At 34.9% G+C, this 19,465-nt stretch overlaps 1 protein-coding gene across 1 annotated transcript in view; it reads right to left on the bottom strand.

The window, feature by feature from the left end:
- Positions 1-10,396: 10,396 nt before the first annotated feature.
- Positions 10,397-19,465, bottom strand: part of LOC133174366 (uncharacterized) — a 53,140-nt gene continuing 44,071 nt past the window's right edge. Inside the window, exons 11-17 of the mRNA XM_061309484.1 lie at positions 19,145-19,197; positions 17,319-17,350; positions 16,964-17,066; positions 16,575-16,654; positions 13,721-13,892; positions 13,231-13,271; positions 10,397-12,770 (exon numbers count right to left, since the gene is read on the bottom strand). Of these exons, the coding sequence (XP_061165468.1) occupies positions 11,868-12,770; positions 13,231-13,271; positions 13,721-13,892; positions 16,575-16,654; positions 16,964-17,066; positions 17,319-17,350; positions 19,145-19,197 (1,384 nt within the window). The 3' untranslated portion in view covers positions 10,397-11,867. The remainder of the gene's footprint in view (positions 12,771-13,230; positions 13,272-13,720; positions 13,893-16,574; positions 16,655-16,963; positions 17,067-17,318; positions 17,351-19,144; positions 19,198-19,465) is intronic.

The following is a 19,465-nucleotide window of genomic DNA, read 5'->3' as shown; positions in this document are numbered from 1 at the left end:
TTAACCGTCTTAAGCCGTTATTTGTGTTTGATTTGCTTTAAAGTGTAGCGCGATAATGCTGGAAACCTTGTCAATATTTGAGCCCGTTTTGTATTAGTGATATGGGGTCTGTTGGGTCGGGCAAAATGTAACGTTTGTGTAGGCAAACATGAAAGCGTGCAGGGACTTTGAGTTCATTAAAATGCCATAAGAATTTAAGGTTCACTTTAAAACAAGTTAAAAGTACATTTTCTACCGTACCTTTATAAAAATGAGCACAACATAGGGTCTTCATTTAGAAACCATGCATTGACAAATTAATGAATCAAATAAAAAAAAGTATGTAATGCTAGAACCCCGCCACTAGATCATAATGTATAATATTTCATAATGAATGTAAATTAAATATGCAAACGATGATCATACATGGCACAGAGTTTTTTATCTATACGTTGAAAACTCAATATTAGTCAACAAAACATTCATATAATTTTTATATGAACTTGTTATTAGATTTTTTTATCTATTAATCACTGATCTTATTAAATTACCAATCTTGTAACCAATTAAGTAGTTCCCTATAATTACCTATAATCCTACATTAATCGTAAATTAATTCATTTACACCTCACTTGAAACCTGAATTAAATTCTCGTACAAACTTGCATTGAAGTGAAACAAATCCGATGAAGTTCAGTTATATTTTCTTTCCAAATATTCGTTCTATATCAGTAATTTCTTCAGCCTCTATAATTTTCTCAATTACTCTTCACCTATTAATTTTTCAGGTTTAATTTAAGGAAAATGCAAACTATATAACAACTATAATTGTGCTAACAGCTGAAAGAAACAAAGGTAAACAAGGACTACGAGGCGCACATCAATGTTATATAAAAGAAAGACAAAAATAAATGTTTGTTTGCATCCTTTAGATGTAACATTCCACACAAGTTTGGGCTGGATAGGACTTGCAGTAACTTGGGTATGGATCTATTATGAAAACGTTTCAATCATCCACAAAATGAAGGTCAATCCAGCATCTGACACAGGTCCGGAAGAGTAAAATCTTCTATGCAAGTTTCTTTCAGGGAGGTCATTAGTTACTTTGAAATAGATATGTTCAAAAAACCTTTACCTGTTCAATCAACTGTAAAATGTAGGTCAGTTCAAGCATCTGAAGCAAGTCTGGTAATGTACACCCCTTTGATGCATCATCGATCAATTCTAGTCACCATATCCCTGAAGTGTACTTGGGAATAAATCTGCTCTAAACACAAATCTATTCAATCAACTGCAAAATGTAGACCACATCTAGCATCTAAAGCAAGTCTAGTAATGTGCAACCCTAGATGTCAGTCATAAAAGTTTGGTCAGGGTAGGGCATATAGTTACTTTGGAATGAGGCCTGCTCCAAAAAATTAACCCGTTCATTCATCCATTAAATTTAGGTCAGATCCAGCAATGAAAACATGTCTAGCATCATCCATGCAGGTTTGTTCCAGGTAGGGCATATAACTACATGAGAATAGTATCTGATCCCCGAACTTTAACCTACTCCCAAAACTTTAACCTGGTCATCTTTACAGAATATATTGGGATAAAACCAGCAGCTGAAACCTGCCTGGTACAATGAAACGTAATCAAAGAGATGCAACATCAATGCAAATCAGATCAGTATTGCTATAGAAGTACTTAGAAAAAAAACTGCACCAAAAAACTTTAACCTGGGACGCCTTTGCCAAATAAGAGTATTGCTTAAACTCCCCCCCCCCCCCCCCCCCCGACTTCGTCGAGCAGCTAAAAACTATAAAATCAGAATTGAACACTTTTCTGTGCAGCTATCCAAAAGTGGTATCTTCCAAATTTGGACCACATTCCATCGAAAAAAATCTTTGTAAGACCCACCTATGAGATAACATGACATATGTATAGCATTCATAAAACCCCGAACCCTTGTATACTTATCAAACCAACGCTTTTTCATAATTTGCACCCCTTCCTCTTTTAATAGATGTAATATTCAAAAACGTGTTCCATGTATATATAACTTTCAAATTTATTATTCTCCAAAATTGAATTCACATATATTGTTATAAAACATCTCTAACAATAACGCCCTAACACGTGTAACTAAATTTAATTATTGGCATAACATTCCTAGCGGTTTACTCCCAAACCCTGGCTCTGCCATCTCCGTAACCGTCTTAATCCCCGACCCCCATCACCGGTGGATCACGGGGGATTTGTCAACCCCTCTTAAGGAGATAACAAACTATGTAATGTTAAAGTGGCTCTTATTCAGCGCATTGTTCAGTAGTTTGATTAAGTGAATAGAAACTGCATCGGTGTCTTAAATGTGTTTCCTTAAACTGCCACCTGGAAATAAAAATCTCTGTATATCGCCCTGGATGGTGCTATATTCTTAAAGCTTAAAATTTCACTCGAATAAATGTAATTTTTGAAAGAAATTTCGTATATGTGTGGTTTAAAAATCTCGTCTTTTTTGTAGGGATGTAAGGAAATATTTAATTAAGTTTTTAAAAATCATTCCAGTTAAGGTTTCCATAGTTACAGTCCGAGTATGCAATATTGCCCAGGTACATTGATCTGGTGGTGAGTTATATTTCACCATATTTCAAGTTGAAGTCCACATCTTGTATTTCTTACAAATATTCATAAACCATTGTTTTCAGACCTTTCAATTACAAAAAAAAAAAAAAAAAAAAACTACAGCACCTAGGTGTCGAACATCTGAAACATAATCCTACATAATCCCACTACGTGTTCATGTTCTTCTCACTACAACTATACGTACATCATTACTGGTGACGTGAATGTAGTTCACAATGAGGACCTTAGATCACTTAATTTAAAAGCAGATCCATAGAACGCTGGGGGGGACTTTTTCTGAATATAATCTTTTGCTATTTAATAGTAAATTTCCCTTTAGATGCTGCCCCCCCCCCCCCCCACTTTTTGATGCTGTAAGGTGGAGCACTGGAAATTTCAGGTAAGGTAGACAGGTAATTAGTTGTTTTTTGTTTTTTTTTGACTGGTCAGATTTTTGGGAAGTCCCCCCCCCCCCACTTTTTGTTCAGTTTAGGATTTTTTTTTTTTTTTTTTGCTTGTCATATTTTTTGGGAAGTTGTCCACCCCCTCCCCCTCCAACTTTTGAAACCGTTGCTACGGGCCTGAAAAGCGATAAAATTTAGGGAAGCCCGATCTTTCATCTGGTGACAAAATTTTATAAACATTTTGAATTCTGCCGAAGATTATGCTAGACAATGGATCATATATGAAGAAGACCTTGTCACTTTGTTAGAACGGATTAAAATTATAAGATGGGTGTTAAAATCTCGTATTAAACGGTTGAGGAACAATAGAAAAGCCATCTATCCTTCTGTCTTCGATAATTCAGAAGTGGAAAAAAAAAGAATTAGATAGATGTACTGGTCCTAGCTGACAAAGCAGGTAGGAGCATAGACTCTCTAAGTCTCATTTTAGAAGAACTTTGGATTTAATTATACAAGTTGTAATCAAACTTATACTCTTAGTTCCTTCTCTAAGGAGGAAATTCTTCAAAAAATTTTGTCAGTTTAAAATATTTTTAATATTTCCAACAACTACATGGAATGTGAATTACAAAACCGATACTGGATTTCTAAACCTCATAAAAATCCTTAGAGAGGAAGATGCATAGAGGGTTCTGATAAATATTTTATACTAAGCTTAAGCCCCTTTCTTTACTCCTCAATAAAATATTAACAGTAGTAAAGGAGAAACTTCAGCAACACTGTGAAACAACATATTCGAGGAGTGGTGTTAATAAAATGTGGATGTCTAAAAATCCCAAGGATTTTTTAGAGAATTTGAAATCACAAAGTTTTTATCATTAGCATCAAAACGTACGATTTTTAACACTTTATACACAACCATTCGCAACGATAAATTAAAGACGAGACTTTTTGACATCATAAACAAATGCCTCTTCAATAAAAATGGAACTCGTAAATTTACATTTCTTGGTTATCCGAGGTTGATATCAGAGAGATGCTGGAGTTTCTCATTGACAATATCTCTGTGGTTTTCGGAGACCAGGTCTTTCAACTGTCTGTTGAAATTCCCATGGGTAGTAGTTGTGCCCCATTATTAGCATACCTGTTTTTGCATTCGCTACGAATGAAGCAGATCGAATTCATGCAAAAACATCTTTATGAAAAGAAGTTTCTTGCTGAGGCCTTAATTCAGTTCAACATTTATACACCTGTAGATAGCCACGACGTTTTATCAATTAACGATATTCAGTTTTATCCCTACGTTTATTCGAGATATCCCATTTGTAAAGACTAAATAATCTGATACATTTGTTTCATATTTGGATGTTTTACTAGAGAAAAACATTAATGGCAAACTGACAACTAAACATTACGATAAACGTGATGACTTTGCTTTATGATAAATATCATGACTTCTATCGTCAACTTCCCTGAGTTATTTAGCAATAAACCATTGTCACCTGCATATGGTGCGTATGTCTCCCAGTTGATTCGATAGTAAGAGCACGTTCCATGAACAAAAAATTTATAAAACGAGACAGGCTATTGACAAATAAGTTGACGATACAAGGATATCAATAATCTTATTTTAAGTCAACATTTCGCAAATTCTATGGTCGACACAATGATCTTGTTTGCAAATACAATCGGTCCTTGACCGACGTCTTTCATGCAAAGGATGACTGCACTTAACGCCTGTTTTTGGGTCTTTTTCGGTTGCTTCTGTTGCTTTTATATTTAAACCTTATCTCACTTTTGTATGTTTATGAAAGAATACTGTCAATTTGGAACCACATTTAAATCTTAAAATGATTTTAGACTGTGATACAATAAAATGATTCAATGTTTTTTGTCCTTACTGCTTTCCAAATATAGTGAATTTACACTTACCTGCCCTTGATTGAACATTAGATATGCATGAGAGGTGGAGCTAACATTGTAAGAATGTGTCTAAAATTAGACTTGATAAATAACAATAACATGTTTGGAAAAGCGAACTTGGTCACCCTTTCCAATCTCCCTCTCCATTCTGTATGACACAAATACACTTCTGACGAAGGTTTCAAAACGAAATTAGCAATATGAGCACGTCAATGAAATTAAAGCAGATTTTATATCAATGCCAGATGACTTAACGTGTTCGAACACAGTGTCCTAGTTAGCACAAAACATGCTATCTTACAAGTCACGTGAGGGAATTTAGTATTCACAAACAGGACAAAGTAACCTGAGGTAAGAAATCACGTGGTAAATTATAATATTCAACATGTCACAATCCTTGGTTACAACACAGAAAGCGAATGTAAAAAGAAGCAGTTTTTTTCTCTTTTTCACCATGAGCGCATGTTTGTCTATTAATCTCCTTTTGACACATTATTATTTATGCAAATATACAACTACTGTTAAGCGTAGAACAATAGACAAACATGCGCTGACTATGTCTAAAGTCAGTAAAAAAGTGGGCGTTCTCATTATCGAACGGAGATTCAAGAAATTGTGATGACCCCTGCCTTTGAAAACAGCTTCGAACTTCGTAAATACACACTTTTATTAAACGTAATTACATAAAGTTGTAGATTGGATGTTGACCATTCTTTCAATGAAAAGAAAAATGCTTGTTTTGAAAGTTTATTTTGTCGCAAATTCCTCATGTCCTTAAGTGCAGTCATCCCTTTCCCTTTTTTTCCGTTTACCCATCAAGACAAACAGCACGCGACAGGTGTAACCAGTTGACAGGGGATGCTTACTCCTTCATAGCAACCGATCCCACCCCTGTTTTCAGAGGTCCGTGATGGCTCTTCTCATAATTGTATAGCTAAAGAATTGAGAATGATCATTGTTTGTTATCTTTGTATCATAACTCAAGAAGATTCAATTAATTAGACCGGTGTTGAAAAATTGGATCCCCCCATAGCCAGCTTTCCCCCCGGAATATGTACTCTTAGAGTAGACCCCCTCCCCCCCCCCCCCCCCCGGAAAGGAAGTCTCACACTAGAGCCAAATTTCCCCCTTTTTCTTTATCAGTAGGATTTCCCCTCTTTTATTTTATCAATGCTTAAATCAGATCGCCAACATTTGGCTAAAAGTTTACAAGAAAGTCAACTGATTATTTCTATTGAAATATGAGTGCTTTCGACTCAAGTATTGTACAATTTATTATGAAATCTAAAAATATATTGTTCCAATTATTCAGTCTCAACCCAAAATTTTACCTTTGGGAAATTGTAAAATTAATCACTCAAAAAATCGTAAGACTCGATGTCTCAACACCCTCTCTCGGTACATCAGTACGTTTTTGCTCACGAAATTTAAAATAATATCAGGTCACATTTAGTGATTTGATAATTTGTTTGCCCTCTAAAGGCCCAGCATTTTATCTATGGATCCATCCCTTTTAAAAAGAGTGTTTGAGTGTTCTAAAATTTATCTTATTGATAGGTTCCGCGTGCCATTTTCAAAGGGGGAAAAAGCCAAAACCATAAACACAACAAAACAAAAAACACTGATTTTGCAAGCCTAAGCAAAAGTATGTGATCCCAGCAATGTAATATTGGCTTATATACTAGTATTTGGATTTGAAAGCAGAGAGCAAATACTCATTAAAAGTTTTACAAAATTTCAAATTCTTAGAAATAAATGACCCATTTTTGGATCCATGATTTTTTAACACCAGAATGGCACATCAATTTTATGTACATGCAGTTTGAAATACAATCAAGAGAAAAAAATCCATTTAATACAAGTTCTTTTTAGTTTCTATGAAACGGTTAAAATTTGTCCAACCGATTACAAAAGCTTAATTAAAAATTTTCTTTTCTTACTTCATATATTTCAATGGTCGCCATTTTGAAGGAAGGCCACTTGTAACAATATATCTTCCCCTTCCTCCTCATGCATTAGTACAGCCATGGTATTTTATGGGGGGGGGGGGATTGGCTCTGGTGGAAATCGCACTCTTTAACTATCACACAGAGTAGGATTTTCCCCCGCAAAATTGAATCTAGTGTGGGATTTCCATAGGGGAAATTCTACTCTCTAGAGTCATTTTTCCGTGAGGGAAATCCTACTCTAGAGCCTATTTTTCGGGTGGGGGGATCCTATTCTAGTGCCAGTTTTCCGGGGGAAAGATTTAAGAAGGGAAAGCCTACTCTATAACAGGTACAGTCAAAGGATGAAAGTTAAGCTTGTACCATTTTGTCAAACACAGACATGGCAAAAACAAACGTCTCTCGTTAGAGTACGAGATACAGTCAAACCTCGTTATCTCGAACTCGATGGGACCAAAGAAATGCTTCGAGATATCCAGGGTAAAAATACTCAAGGCATAACAGAGAAATTACAAACCTTGTCGGGTCAATTATTATTTGCAAGTTGAAATCCATGCATCATTTCCTTTTTTTATGGTGTCCGGATAGGGCCATTTGCAAAAGCTCAACAGCGCGTTCAGAAAAACACGCCGTCGCGTGATCAAAATAAAAATAATACTCTTTCGAGTTGGACCAGTTTGTTTTTCACGTTTCAGCCTTCGTTTGCAGAGACTGCGAGTCCAATACATGAACTCTGCCTCCAGGGAAAAGGAATTGCATGCGCGGATCGGGGGGGGGGGGGGGGTCGGGACCCCTCCTGGAATTTGCAGTTATTAAATGTATATACTAATAAAAGCAACTAAAAGTGACCTTGAACACCCCCCCCCCCCCCGAAAACGCGGACCCCTGTGAAGTTGCTAAGAAAAGTCATGCATACGAGGCTTAAGAAATGAAGTGGAGCGGCCAACAACACAACCCCCCCCCCCCCCCAGAACTAGGTTTTTCACATATTTGGGAAAAGTTTAGGTTTGGGGGTTTTTGTGAGTAAGAAATTTCCAAGATGGATCTTTTTTCGACTGGGTTGGACCCCCCCCCCCCTCTTTTAGAAAAAAAATTCCTAGATCCGCCTCTGAATTGGGTATATACATGCAACTTTCAGAATATCAAGTTAATTCAGGATTCCCGGTTGCTTCTCTTACAGTTTGGAGAAATTTTGATATTTGGATCTTATTTTCTTATCAATATAATTTACTTACCTCCACTTAGAAAGTTATAGTTGTTATACATTTTTCTCCTTACAATGTAATCCACTAGGGAAGATAATAGCTGGAGTTGAATACTGTATTAATTTTTGTCCCTAAGGGCAATTAGCTGTATACACTACCATTTAGCGCGTTTTCACCCTCGACCTCCGGTTTTGCGAACTCCCAAGTAATTTTTTTTTTGGACTTTCAATTTTGACCCCTTGACTCAAGAGAGACAACTCTTACACGTGGCATTCCAATGTAAAAATTGAAGCCAGAAGTCAGAAATCTGGAACAAGCACTAAATTTTAATAAAGGAATAACAATAAATGATGAACAGCAATTGTATAAATAATTTTTACACCTTGTTTTTTTTTCTAAATACCAACAACAAACTTTAAACAAATTAAACAATTTAAGTATACGAATTTCAGATAATCAGTGAAATAAGGTTCACAAATTTTCGTAACCTGACCAAAGACATAATTTATGTCACTCATCTGACCTAAGACACGTCAACAGTTATCCTGAAAACACAACGCAAGGCATAGTTCTACAAAGACAACTTCCCAGGAACTGGAAAAGATCGTTGTTCTGGGGGTTTCAACAGTTTAAAATACCTACATATACAGACCTGTTTACCCAAATTGTTGTCTCTCAGTATTTTTCATTAGATGTGTCAGTGAGATTTGGCGTTTGCCCGTAAGATTTCACTTTTCATCGACTGTACGTATATTACTAGAAAACAACTACATTTCTGATTACCTAAATATGGTTTAATAACAAAGCAAAACATCATACCCTGCTTTCTTTTGAGTGATCTCTGCCATTTTTTAAACCACCGCGTTTTGACAACTTAAATGTTCGAAATTTTTATCTTTTTAGCGATTAAAAAGCGTCAAACTTAGACAGATAACGAAAACTAATTGCTATAATCCATATGAACGGATTTCCGTATTTTCGTTATAGCAAAACGTGAGACGTATTTTGGACTGAAAATCCGTACAAAATACGGCGAAATCGTAAGAGTAAACAGGTCTGCATATATAGGTACTCCATGAAGGAGCATAGCAAAATGCATCAAGACTTGCATAGAAAACTTGGAATGTAACATGAAATCTGTAATTTCTCACAAAAAGAGAGATCACATATTCAATTGGATTTCTATCAAAAGTTAAAACACTAAAATACATACATTTAACAATAAAAGTGGCATCCACCTGTCCGTTAGGAATGTATGCAGGCTGCTGTGTGCTGTTACTTTTTGATCAATATATATATGCAACAGTGCTAGAACAAGTGTATCATAATGTACATGAAGAATTGACCAGTAAAATAAAGGATTCCAGATTAAAAAGAGAGTGGCCAACACCTCTCTCTGTAAAATCCGGGATATATACTCAAGTTTAAAGGTCTACTGATTATATACGTACACATAAGAGTTATGTATGATTATGGACTTAAAAAATAATAAGCATGTGTTTAACTTGAACAAATTTAATTACACATGCATCAAGCCATCTATTACACTACAAATCAGAATCTAACAGCCAATCACCACTTTTATACTCATTTCAGTGAAGTTAACTCAATTGATCCATCCATTGACACTCATATAACCTGCTTGCTAATTAATATACATAAAATTGTCCAATTTGAATCAACAATGCAAGTATTTGCACCTTGAAAACAACGACATTTTTGTAGAGCAACTATTTGTAAATTTAAATTGTTAAAACCACTTGCCAGAGCAGAGCAAAAACATATTTCACTTTTTTATCTTAAAAGCACAAATTTCATACTAAACAGGATTTATATTCACATTCCAGACACTGAATTCACACTTAACACTGTAAATCAATTTTGTAAAAATATTTTTCAAAATATCAGAATTCAGTGTTTCTTTTCCATTTTTTCTGTCCAGCTTTGGAAAACATATTCAAGATGACTGTACAAACTCTATAGATAATAATTACTAAGTACACAAAGAATTAAATTGTCAAAAACTTTGACTTCAATGCACAGACATCAATCTTTCAAAAAATTGAAAATGTAATTAATTTACCAAAAAAAAAAATTTCTGGAAACAATTAGAATCATTAATTAGTACCAATACAAAATGAACGACTTTCTTCTACATCAAAACTTCTAAAATATGGAACAACCAAAGAAAAGAAAAACACTCAAAGATCAGCAAACAATGGAAAACTCTATCAAGTCATATCTCCATCAACAAATTATGTACCATTAATGTTTAAAAAAAAATCTTTAAACACAAGAAACAACACTCCAACACTATTAAATTCTCCATACAAAACAATCAGATCAACTGAGGGAAAAAATAAGTGATATAAAAAAAATTACTTAAACAATTGGAAGATTAGAAATTAGTTATAATACAATATCAGAAATAAGACAAATTTGTAAATAGAAAATTGTAAATGACAAAAATGTTGACCAAAAAATGCTAATTTCACAACATTAGTTATTAAACCTACTTTTAATTGAAAAAGAAAATTCAAAAACACAAAAAAATCTCACATTAGTGTACATATTTTAGTATTAGCAATAAGGCATATATACTTGTCAAGCTTACAGGGTATGATTGTGTTATTAATGAACTTGCATGACATCATGACACTGGTAAACATTAAATATTCAGTTAGAATGTAAAATTTTAAAGAGAGATGTTAATTTAGCTTGTGCTACATGTATCAGGGCTGTGTTCAAGATCATAACGGCTAAACCAAGCTGCTAGATATCTAGCTTTATTGAAAGGACTTGCTTGCCTTTCCACTAGGTCAGTAAGTGTCAAATTGTGGGTATACGGATAACTCAGTAACAATTATGTTTTGGAAAAAGTGAGCCAAACTCGAGCCAAAATATTATAAATATATGCTGAAGAAACCATCTAGGCTTTGGTAGCTAACATCAAATACCTATGCTACATTTCACAGTGTAGCTGCTATGCTAGCATATCATTCAAGATCATAGCTCTATGTAGAGCTACATAAAGCTGCTACAATCTTGAACACAACCCTGTGTTCCACAATGTACAAGTTTTAGCTAAAATAAATACAGCAAAAAAGTGAAATAGCACCAATATATTGTTAAAGAAGATGATTTGCTAATGAAAACTCTATACATAAGTATACATGGATATAAAATTCTACCAACACCAGGACAATCAGAACATTATCCCATCACCATGATAACAAAGTAAAGCTTTAAATTCTGCTGCACTCATATTTCACTTTTTTAAACTAGAGATGGGATTATTCGAGTAATTTAATCTGGAAATTGGCAATATACAATTAATTGTACAAACATTCATCTTTAACTGCTAGAACTATAATCAGATGGTAAAAAGCAGGAATCTGTGTGCATTAAATACTTGTTTCAAAGTGAACTACTCAAATTGAAGTCCCCAATGATCTAAATGATGAGGAAAGACTAAGTCCTTTACTTCAGTCAAAATACTTTATAAAAAAAATATGGTGATTACAAAGTGAGTCTAGAAATCGGTGCTTGCTGACAATGTGCGAGTCTGACTAGATAAAACCAGCACAATATTCTGAACTAACCTTCTAAAGTTTGTAAAACTGTGGAAAAAATTCTTCAACATAAAATCTCATTACAGCTAAATCTCGGTCTAAAAGGTGCAGGTGAAGTGTGCTATAGCATTGTAAAAGCTTTGTTCATCTTCTTTTGTTGAGCATAAAACAAATGACTAGTCTAGCAAGTATCTGTCGTTCCTTATACCACCACCACCATCTGCGAGACTAATGCGGCATGCTGTTAACGGTCAGGAAGCTGGAGGATGAGGGGTTGGCCATGGGAGGGAGGGGTGGAGGGAAACCTGTGCAAAGAGGATTACGTTGATAGTGAGTGTGGGTATTGATGACTGAGTTACTACAATGATAGGATACATTAGAGTTAGGCAATGATATAAGCTGTGAGGGATAATACACATTAGATGATGTAGATGACAGGGGAATATTAATTTGGTTGCCATTGACAGGTGCCCTTTCACCCTGAGAACCAGGAACAAAGCTCGGGGCATTAGGGTTAAACTGACAGTTTGTAGTTTTGTCAGATTTGTATTGCGCAGGAGCTGCCATTATGATTGGCTCTCCCTCAACGCGTGATTTCTCTGCATTCATTGAAGTGAGGAGATCCATGAATCGTTTTGGTACGTCTTTAATGGGTTTGATCAGTTTTAGATTGCCATACATGTAATACTTTCTGCGCGGTTTGTATTGTTTAGCCCCGCCTTGGTCCTGGTTCTCAACAGTGATGGTGCCATCAGAAGCATCAGTGAGTGACATGTCTGAACAGTGACTCTCTGTCTCACAGCTCGGGTTCTCTGCCTGAGCAGTGCTCGAGTCAGTTACCTCCCCCTCTGGAGAGTTCTCCTTTGCCTTGACAGGAGAGTTTGCGTCATTTGTCACCAACTTCTCGTGAGAGGCTGCGGCTTCGTCCGCATCACATCCGCTGTCATTAGACATGTTGCTACTCTCATCATCAGAGTTAGAGGCGGGGGGAGGGGACTGAAGTGAGAAGTTAGAATTACCAATCTGAGGAAGAGCCATGGGAGGCTTGGCCTGGCAGTATATGATTGGTTGGATATTTCCCTGTGATGCTGCTCTATTGGCCAATGCTTGCTGACTTATCAGGCCATAGTGCTAAACAAAACAAAAAGAAAACATTTCTAATTTGTTTCCTGTGTATCCTTGTTATTTAGCATTTTTACATCTTTACACACAACCATAATTCAATATTATTAAGCTTTGCAAAATTAACTGCATCACTTGAATAACATTCCTCTGCCAATTAAGACATTTAACTCCAGCATTGATAATTTATTTAATTCTGTTTTAAACTTATCATTTCTACAAATAATTTTCTCAAATTTCATCTAGTTTATAAAAAATGGTAATAAAAAAGAATTAACTTCAGTGACAAGAGAGGCATTCTTTTTCCATCAAATTTTCACAGTACGTTATACAATCTGAACATCAATCCAAATCATATTTTCCTTAAGTTATATCATGTGAAAATAGCAGAATATCACACTTTCAATCAATTTTTAAGTGTTCAGTTTTCAAGATCTCAGATCTCTTATATATATATATATATACTTACGGCGACTCCCACATTGAAGAAAAACCGTAGAGTATTCATGTCTGGAATAATAATAGATCTTGCATCAATACTGTGATAAAGGGCAAAAAATCTCCAGACCTAATATTCTGCTCAAAATTTGTTTGCGATTTTTAAGTTCTTGTGATATATTCACAAAAGAGTCCCCAGAAAACAGTATAGCCATGAACCACAATGCTAGCCTGAGTATTACCTAAACATGTTCAGAGGGAGAAACTAACTCAATCATGTCTTTGTGAAATAGGAAAAGGATTCATCTTGGACACTTTTATTCCAAACAACACCAGACCCCTCGCCCCTAAACTTTATAAATGATTAATCAAAAATTTTTAGTCTCGAGTACAATTTTTCTTTTGGCAACTCCCATCTTTTGAGAGCCCTTGAACCAAATTTGCTCATCCATCCACATATTTTTCAGGCCCCTCTTAAGACTTGGTAACAAAGATTACCTGCTTCTACCCCCCGACTTTACCATTTAGTGGTAGATCCTGTCCCATTGAATCCTGGGAGGGGAGAATGTTGACATCCACATTAGACAGGGCGATACTGTCCATGTAGGGGACCCAGATCCTGGGCACCTGAACTTGAGACACAGGGATCAGGGACATCTCGGGGGGTGGACCAGGTGGATACGAGCTGAGAGACTGTAGACATAAAACACTGAAGTTCAGATTAAAGAAAATCACATCTTCCTTTGTTGAAAACATCATGTCAAAGACTGAAGAGACATGTAAAACATTAAGTGTTCACAATTATGATTAGAAAAATACATTGATATCTCCTTATTGAAGATAACATGGAATGGGTGGCTATGGCCTAAAGAAGTGAATACAGTACAGGCCACGAGTTTTCCCCAGTGTACTGTGGAAAACACACCGAGTGAAATGCTCTGTGTTACACCGTGTACACAGTGTAGCATGGTGTGTGTGGATTTGAAATACACAGGTAGGCACACCATGCTGCACCGTGTCTAGAAAAATCCCAGCTAATGCTCCCCGTGCCGCACCGTGCCCAGAAATCTCCCTCGGTGCCACACCGTGTCCATAACATTACAAAGAAAATCATTTGATTCTGATAAAAACTTTAAAATTTAAAAACAATTAATCACTTTGATTTATATGTATAATTATCGTTTTTAAATCTAGAAGACATTGACTGTGCTCTGAATCTTACTAATGACACATGTAGTAGGATTAAATATCGGTAGCAGAAAATTTAAATGGTTTTGAATTTATCGTGCACCCAGAAGTTCATATTTCGTAAAGTTATTTTTTAAAATTATAATTTGGATTGAAATTTTTAATGTCTGAAGAATTTAATTCCATGTGCTCATGCAACGAAGAAAGACTAAATAGCATGATCCATTGAGCTGCATTACATTTAGTATTCCTGAGTAGAGCACATTTATTTTGTTAATCTTATATCTTATTCTGAATTTATAAGCGAGAATCGACAGCAAAAACACTGTGTACACTGTGCGTATTTCTCGTAACAGATTTTCATAAACTAGTATTTTGAAAATCCTTTCAGTGTAAGTATGTAATAAATTTTTCTTTAATTGAAAAGTGTTTAAAGAAACAATGTCAGAGAGAGAGAGAAAGAGAGAGAGAGACACCCTTTCGCATAAATCTAAAAAAAATCTTCATTTTATAATGTCCAAGAGCATTTCTTGTAGCAAACGATTGTGATAAAATCCTTTAAAGAGAATACTGACGACTACCCTCACTCATCTTGAAAATCTGAAGCAGAATTAAATTCTAATGAATCAATTTTGACTTCATCAAAATTTTCCCGAACTTTTTCGTACACCTCTGGCTTTTCCCTTAATTCTATAACACTCGGAACTCGAGGTTACATGCTAGATGTCGTTTTTGCATCACTTCTGTAATTTATACTTTGACATTTCCAAATCTTGTAGCATTTTTCACGTTTGACAATGAATACTCGGATTATTGTGGAATACCTAGACAATTAAATAGCAGGATTAAAGATAAAAATATCTGCCAAAACAAGATATCATGACACATTTTGGTGACATGTAGTAGGTAAATGATATTTCAGGCCTGATATCCCAGAGGGGTCCAGTGTTAACAAATGGAAGTGACTTACCTTCTCTATTTTATAATACCTCGGGTATGATTTTTTTAATAAAATGTTAATTCTATGTCATTTTTTGGATTTTTTATATGGAATACATGGTAAATGTGTACTAGAAGAATAATTCAAGAAAAAAGGCATAAAAAATATTTTTTGACCCAGGGTGTATATTTAGGGGGGGGGGGGGGGGGGGGGGGGGGTCCTGTCCACAAGTACCTGTGTCTCAGAATAAGGTAATATTTGTACAGAAGTTGAAAAGAGGATTTGAGCTTTTTGTGTGTGTGTGATATTTACCTCCATATTTTACATGATTACAGATTGCAATAATCCTTAATCGAAAGTATAATTCGCGGAGTAATAATCAGAGAGCAGAGTTCTTGTGTGTGTATCTGACACGTTTTTTGATTTTATTTATTTAGATGTATATTTTTTTTAAAAAATTCTTTTTAAGTAGAAAATGATTCATAAAACAAACCATGCATCTGATAAATATCACATATGAATGCATACCTACAGTAAAAGAGATCTTGTTATGAAAATGACTAATTTAAATGAAAACAGTTATAATCGAGAAAAAAGACAACCAGGTAATTAATTTACGAAAGTGTATTCCTTCTTAGTATAATAATAGTCTGAATATTGAACATATTTTTTCTCTCGCATAGTTAGGTTTTTGAAACGCGACTTGCGTGGATGTACGTACACATTTTGAAGAGTTTGTATTTTGCTGGACAAGAGCACGTGGATCATAGATTTTATGGCATCTTATTTGTTCAAACACCTGTATATCGGTAAAGAAGTAGTAATATTTAAGAAAAAGTGTAAAAAATCTTATTTCAAAGGAAATTGATATAATTGATTAAATAAGAAATGAAACATTTTTATTATAAGTTCTGCATAATGTCGTAATGGGGCACTGTGATACACCGCGCCTACACACCGTGTTACACAGTGCCCAGACACCCAACTTCAAAGATGCTGACATTGATCGAGGTCCATGCTAAAGTGTGGACTTTCTGTCCACGGGGCACCATGTTTCTCCAGGAAAACTCACGGCCTGTACTGTAGATATAAAACATTACACTGACAGTCATTCATTACTATATGATTTTCAATATAGTGGAGATTAGATTGCCTCCAATGGGAGACAAATCTACTTGTAAACAGTGTCCACTAAAAAACTAACAAGAAGCTGTAATGAATTAAAATATTCCTGACTGAATGCATACCTCTGGTTTACCTGCTTGCAGAGGCCCTGGACTGGAACTCAGAATTTGCCATTTTGGAAAAATAATGCTGCTATTAACCTCTACAAAAACAGAATACTACAATTAAAATTTAGCATCACTTCAAAATATGTACAACATTTTGATAAAAAATAAACTAATTGATGAAACTATACCTTTTACTTTATATCACTTGAAGTATAATTGGTTAAGAAATACTTTATCCATCAATTCCCTCCTAATCTATTCTGGTACCATGATTCCTGAACTATAGGCAGCTGGATCATGGTGAAATTCAATCAGTACAAAAGCTTATAGTTTTCTTCACATCAACAATATTTTACTTCTGTATACCTATAACCTCCTCAGATGTTAAACCTCCAAATACCTACCCTGGGGAAGAGGAGATGAGGGAACCACCTGGATGGGGGGAGGGGGAAGACTGTGGGGCATCATAGGGGGAATTCTGTCTTGCGTCACGGTCATCTCTTGCAACTACGTAAAATATACAATTAATCACCTTCTTATTCCCATGCAGTAAAAAAAAAAACAATGGCACATACAATCACAATGTCACATTTATATCGAAATGCATGAAAAAAATGCAAGCTTTCTGCATGTTTAAAACATAAGGCATGCTCAATTTATTTTTATTATAGCAGCTTCAATGTTGTCCATTCACTCTGTGTAAAGAAATTTTATAAATCATTAATTCATTTTCAAATCAATTTTTTTTAGATTCCCTACCCTCTTCCTCCTCAGCTGCTTAAGGAACCACTCTGTAATAGACAGAACATTTAAACATTACTTAAAAAATTACTTAATTGTTACAGACAGAACATTTAAACATTGCTATAAAAGACAGAAGATTTTTAAAACATTTCGAACCACTCTGTAACAAACAGATCATTTTAACATTCATTCTGTAAGAACATTTAAAAATTATAAAGCCATTTACATAAGAGGCCCATCAACCCTGACATAAAAGATTATTTAGCAATTGCCATACATTTTTGTGACCTTGACCTTTTTTTCTAAATGACTGACTTATGTTAATGATACCAATTTCCATGATCGGGGATATTTTGTCAATGAGTTTTTATGTTTCTGTGCATCTCTAAATTGTGAACTCTAAAAATTTCATCTAGTTTTCTTCTAATGATCTTGACTTTATCAAAATAACCTTGATAGACCCTATGGACAACATTAAACATGAAAATCTAAAATTCTTCATGTTTTTGCTGTAATCTAGATAGAAAAGTTTCTGATATAGGACACATGGGGACTCAAAGGTACAAGACATACAGTATAGACATTTTTTGATGAGTGTATATTCTGATCTTAACCTGAACGAGTCACATTTGCAATTAAATTAGACTCGTATTTGATGGAATAATTGATTAAAGTACATGATGCAACAATTATACTGGATGTTCATCTTTTGTCAAATCTAATTTCTATGAAAACTTTAGTGCACTCTAGTGTCACAGAATGACATTTTCATCATTACTCGGCAATATCTAATCTTCACAGTTCTGTAGATATAGATACATGTTACCGATTTGGACGATAAATTTTCATCCTATTTATATCTTTGCACTGAAAGAAGAAGAGCAATTTTAAATGCTACCTTTGATCATGAAATATACCTAATAATTACACCAATTACATCCATAATCTCTAAATGTTCTCTTAACAGCATAACAATTTACAAAAGAAAAACATGAGTGCTTTCATTTTTCTTCATGTGTTTCCCAAAACTAACATGTCATAATTTTTATCATGACTTCATAACATCATGAAAAAGTTTTCACAAGATCATTGATTGTCTCTAAATTATAGATGATCAATTACAAATACATGTTCCTCAATATTAAATCTTGATCATCTTTTCTCCTTTAAACCACAAGCGGTACCCTAGTGGTAGGGCGCTTGCTTTATGATCAGGTAGTTCCAGGTTCAATTCTCGTTCCAGGTGCTGTGTCAAACCTAAGACGTTTAACCTAGGTAATGACTATTCCTCTGCCCAGCACCCCCAATTTGACTAAAAGTCACGGGACTTTCAGACGAGACCTTAAAGACAGAGGTCCCCATGTTACGGTATGCATTGGCATGATAAAGAACACTCACAGCTCAATAGCCCTGAGTGCCAAGGTCTAAATTTGAAGTCCTTCACAAGTGACATGGTGACATCTTGTATGCATGAAAAAGACTCGCAACGGACAACAGACAATCAAACAATTCTTTTTTAATCATTTAACACAACAGTGATTAAAATACATCTTTCTCATTCAACTTATTGCCTCTTTATCATGACAGCCATTATAATTACTCAGTGAAGAAATGGATTCTAAATTACTAGGATATTTTGATTGGTTAATGGCATTTAAACAGGAAGTCCAATCAAACTCTGAATGCAGGCTCATTGAATTTAAAAACTGAAGCAAATATCAATTAATTAAACATTTCAAGATTGATCACTGAATTTACTGATTGATAAATGAATTTCCAAGCAAATGAGTAAAATATGATAAGATCAACAAATATGAACATAAAATACAAGAATTATTTACCCGATCTCCCGGATGCTTTAGCAGGCCGCAATCTATCTCGGCTAACTTCTTGTCTGAAAACAATCACACCAGTCTATCTGAACAGTCTATCAGTAGATGATGCACATCTTGTACCAAAACAAAGACAGAATCTTAAACATCCCTTAAATCAATGCTTACAACCCGGCCCCCAAATATCAATAATGCTATTTATCTCCATCACATATCTCCTTGCAACATATAGTCTTATAAAATTATAGACTCTCTTATCACAATAGTATGACACAAAACAACATTGATTCTGGGATGAAGTATATATTGATTTATCATTTTAAAATCTTA

Source organism: Saccostrea echinata, unplaced genomic scaffold (genome assembly GCF_033153115.1).
Source record: "Saccostrea echinata isolate AGI-Se365-2 ecotype Australia unplaced genomic scaffold, CSIRO_AGI_Sech_v1 ptg000057l, whole genome shotgun sequence".
Taxonomy (NCBI): Eukaryota; Metazoa; Mollusca; class Bivalvia; order Ostreida; family Ostreidae; genus Saccostrea; species Saccostrea echinata.
The sequence above is the reverse complement of the archived record's forward strand: the minus strand, read 5'-3'. Positions and strand labels throughout refer to the sequence as shown.